This window comes from Myotis davidii, unplaced genomic scaffold (genome assembly GCF_000327345.1).
Source record: "Myotis davidii unplaced genomic scaffold, ASM32734v1 scaffold332, whole genome shotgun sequence".
NCBI classification, from domain to species: Eukaryota; Metazoa; Chordata; class Mammalia; order Chiroptera; family Vespertilionidae; genus Myotis; species Myotis davidii.
The window spans coordinates 3,783,577-3,786,289 of NW_006285779.1; the positions used below are offsets into that span (position 1 = coordinate 3,783,577).

The window sequence follows — 2,713 nt, forward strand, 5'->3', positions numbered from 1 at the left end:
AGTGTATAATTATAGTTTCAATTTGTAACTTAAGCAGAAAGAAGCACACACAATAACTGCGAACTCAAAAAAATAAAATAATTGCAAACACAATTACTATTACAAATCAGTGATATTCTGATTGCCCACGCCATTCAGAATGCACACACGCGAACACACACACACACACACACCTCACACTCCAAGACACGGCATCCTCTTGAGCACTAGCTGTCCCGGGAAAGCCTTTCTCTCCCTCCTTACCTCAGCTCTGCCTTCTCTCTGTCTGTCCCCCTTCTTCCTTCCTCTCCCCAGAGCCTGCAGGTCCCGGCCCCCAGCTATCCCTCAAGCACAGGCTCCAGAGCTGCCCAGCTAACGCCAAACCCAAGTAGCCGCAGGGTGTTGGGCTCAGCAAGGAGCAGGCAGCCCTAACTCCGGATCTGGAGGGTTTTATTATTTTTTTCACATAAATTACACAAGCACTTTATAAAATGGTTGCACAGAAAACACCTTATAAGTGCATAACTTAAACCCCCCCCCTATGAACAGGATCTGGAGAAACAGGCTGCGTGTGTGTGAAAGCCTGCCTGTGAGTACCTGGGTGGGGCGAGGACGTGTGATGGAGGTCGGGCGGGCCAAGTGGCACTGTTACCGCTGTTGTGTGTGGAACAGTGTCTCACAGTGTGGCCACAGCCTCGTGCTTATGAGAAGTGCCATGCTGCTCAGAGTAAGTCTAGGTCAACCTGGCCTAGGACAGATAGTGAGAATCAAAGGTAAGAAGGCTCTGGTCCCGTGTGTGCGGGACATTCTGCCCTAGGTCCCCTGTGTGTGATCTGGGGTGACACCAAGAGGGAGGGTGGAATCACCTCTGTGTGGGCCTGTGGTGTCCTCATCTCTGTGTCTGCCTGTGTGTGTCGTATGTGATGGTATGTGATGAGGAGTGGGATACAGAGAGAAGGTTCCGAGGATAGCCCGTGCTGTCCTCTGGGGACCCCAGAAGCTCTTCTTCTCCCCCTTCCCCCCTCTCTCTCAGTCCCACGTTAAAAATCAGATTAAAATAAAATAGATGCAAACTGAGGCGACTCTCAACAGTTTTAGCGGGGCGCAGGACCGCGTGGGAGTCAGGGCGTGGGTCGAGGGTCCCTGTGCTCTGCACTCCTTTCTTCTTTTCCACGGAAGAGAGCGCAGTTTCGGCAAGCAGGCAGGCCCCCCGTGGAGGGGCGTGCTCCCCTCCGTGGGCAGTCCGAGGCCGGGAGGGTGGGAGAGAGTCCTGGCTCTCAGGCCTCAGCGTTGACCCCTTGGCTGGGCCGGGGTCTGAGGGGTGGGCTGGGCAGGCTCACTCGCAGGCCGAGGCCACAGACGTGACGCTGGTGATCTTGGTCGAGTCGTCAGACCAGGGCTGCAGGTTCTGCAGGGCGAAGAGCGACGAGTTGTGAACGCAGAGCGGGTCCGCGGGCAGCGGCTGCGCCAGGCTCTTCTGGAAGGCCTCTTGCTGCAGCTGCAGGAGGATGCGGTTCGCCTGCTGCCTCTCGGCCTCGCGCTCCTCCGCGGTCTGCCGCCTGCACGGGGACAAGCTGTTACCCACGCTCCCAGCGATCCGGGGAGACCTGAGCGCGCACGGGCACTGCTGCCTTGGCAGCACCCAGCTCCAGCGTGGGTCCCTCTACGCACCCCCTTATAACTTGAAGATCCCGACTCCCACAAAGACTGGTAACCCCAAAAGTAGATGGAACCGAGCTGTAGCAGGGAAGCTGTGGGAAAGTCCGCTAGGCAAGGAGCTGGGGCTCCCTGTCCACGCGCAGCGCCCACACAACAGCCTCGAAGGGCTCAGCCAAGAATAAAATGGCATCTTGCCTGCCCCCCAACCCCCAGGAAGACCAGACACCCCCGTCCGGATCCTGAAGGGCCTCGCCTTCCCCACCAGTCCAGGAGGAGGCAAGGGCTGCGGATGCGAGCTGTCCTGCGCGACCTCTTCTCCCCCTTTTCTCTGCGGACGTGTCCCAGGCCCGGACCTCCTGCGCCTAGCCCTGTGCCCTGCGCCTGCCGGGCCAGCCGGCTTCCTCCGCAGCGTCCAGGGAGGCGATGACTCACTCCATTTAATGCCTCCCCTCCACCCCGTCAACTGAGATCAAACGTCTGTCTCTAAGGTGGACAGACCTAATGGGAGTCCCCGGGGCCTCCAGAAGCAATTTGTAGGCGATCGATGAAGCCGCGAGAAGCCAGCGAGGGCCTCTCCGCGCGACGGACGCCGGCCGGCCTCCCGCGGCCTCTTCTTGCTTTTCCTCGGTGTCTCTGGCTCTCTCCTTCCCCCTTCTTTCCTGCACTTTCAACTGTTCGACTGATTCTCTTCCTGCGGGCTTTTGTCTCTATCTCTTGTTTTCTTTCATCCCTGCCCCTGCCCCGTTGGCTTTCTCAAGATTAAGGGAATTTGTTTGAAACGAAAATGGAGGTTTTTCTCATCCAGTACTTTTCTTTTTCGTACCTAAGGCTTCATTAGGCTGCCTGGTTTCCTTTTCTGCCTGGGTGGGGTCTCTAGCTTGCCCCCCCCCTTTGCGTTTTGGTTTCTCGGTTGCCTGTCACTCTTTATCTGTCCCCCACCTGGGGGAGGGTCTTCCCTGGCTCCCTCCCCTCCCCTGGCTACAGCCCTGAGTGGGCCCCGAGAATACCGGTGTACCCCTCCCCAGCTAGCCTCGCTCCCTCTTCAGCTAGCTTTCCAGAGGTCTGAAGCTGATGC

The 2,713-nt window shown here is 57.8% G+C and overlaps 1 protein-coding gene across 1 annotated transcript in view; it reads right to left on the reverse strand.

Moving 5' to 3' along the window:
• Window positions 1-329: 329 nt before the first annotated feature.
• TLX1 (T-cell leukemia homeobox 1) overlaps window positions 330-2,713 on the reverse strand; it is a 4,419-nt gene continuing 2,035 nt past the window's right edge. Inside the window, exon 2 of the mRNA XM_015559274.1 lies at window positions 330-1,642. Coding sequence (XP_015414760.1) covers window positions 1,316-1,642 — 327 coding nt within the window. The 3' untranslated portion in view covers window positions 330-1,315. The remainder of the gene's footprint in view (window positions 1,643-2,713) is intronic.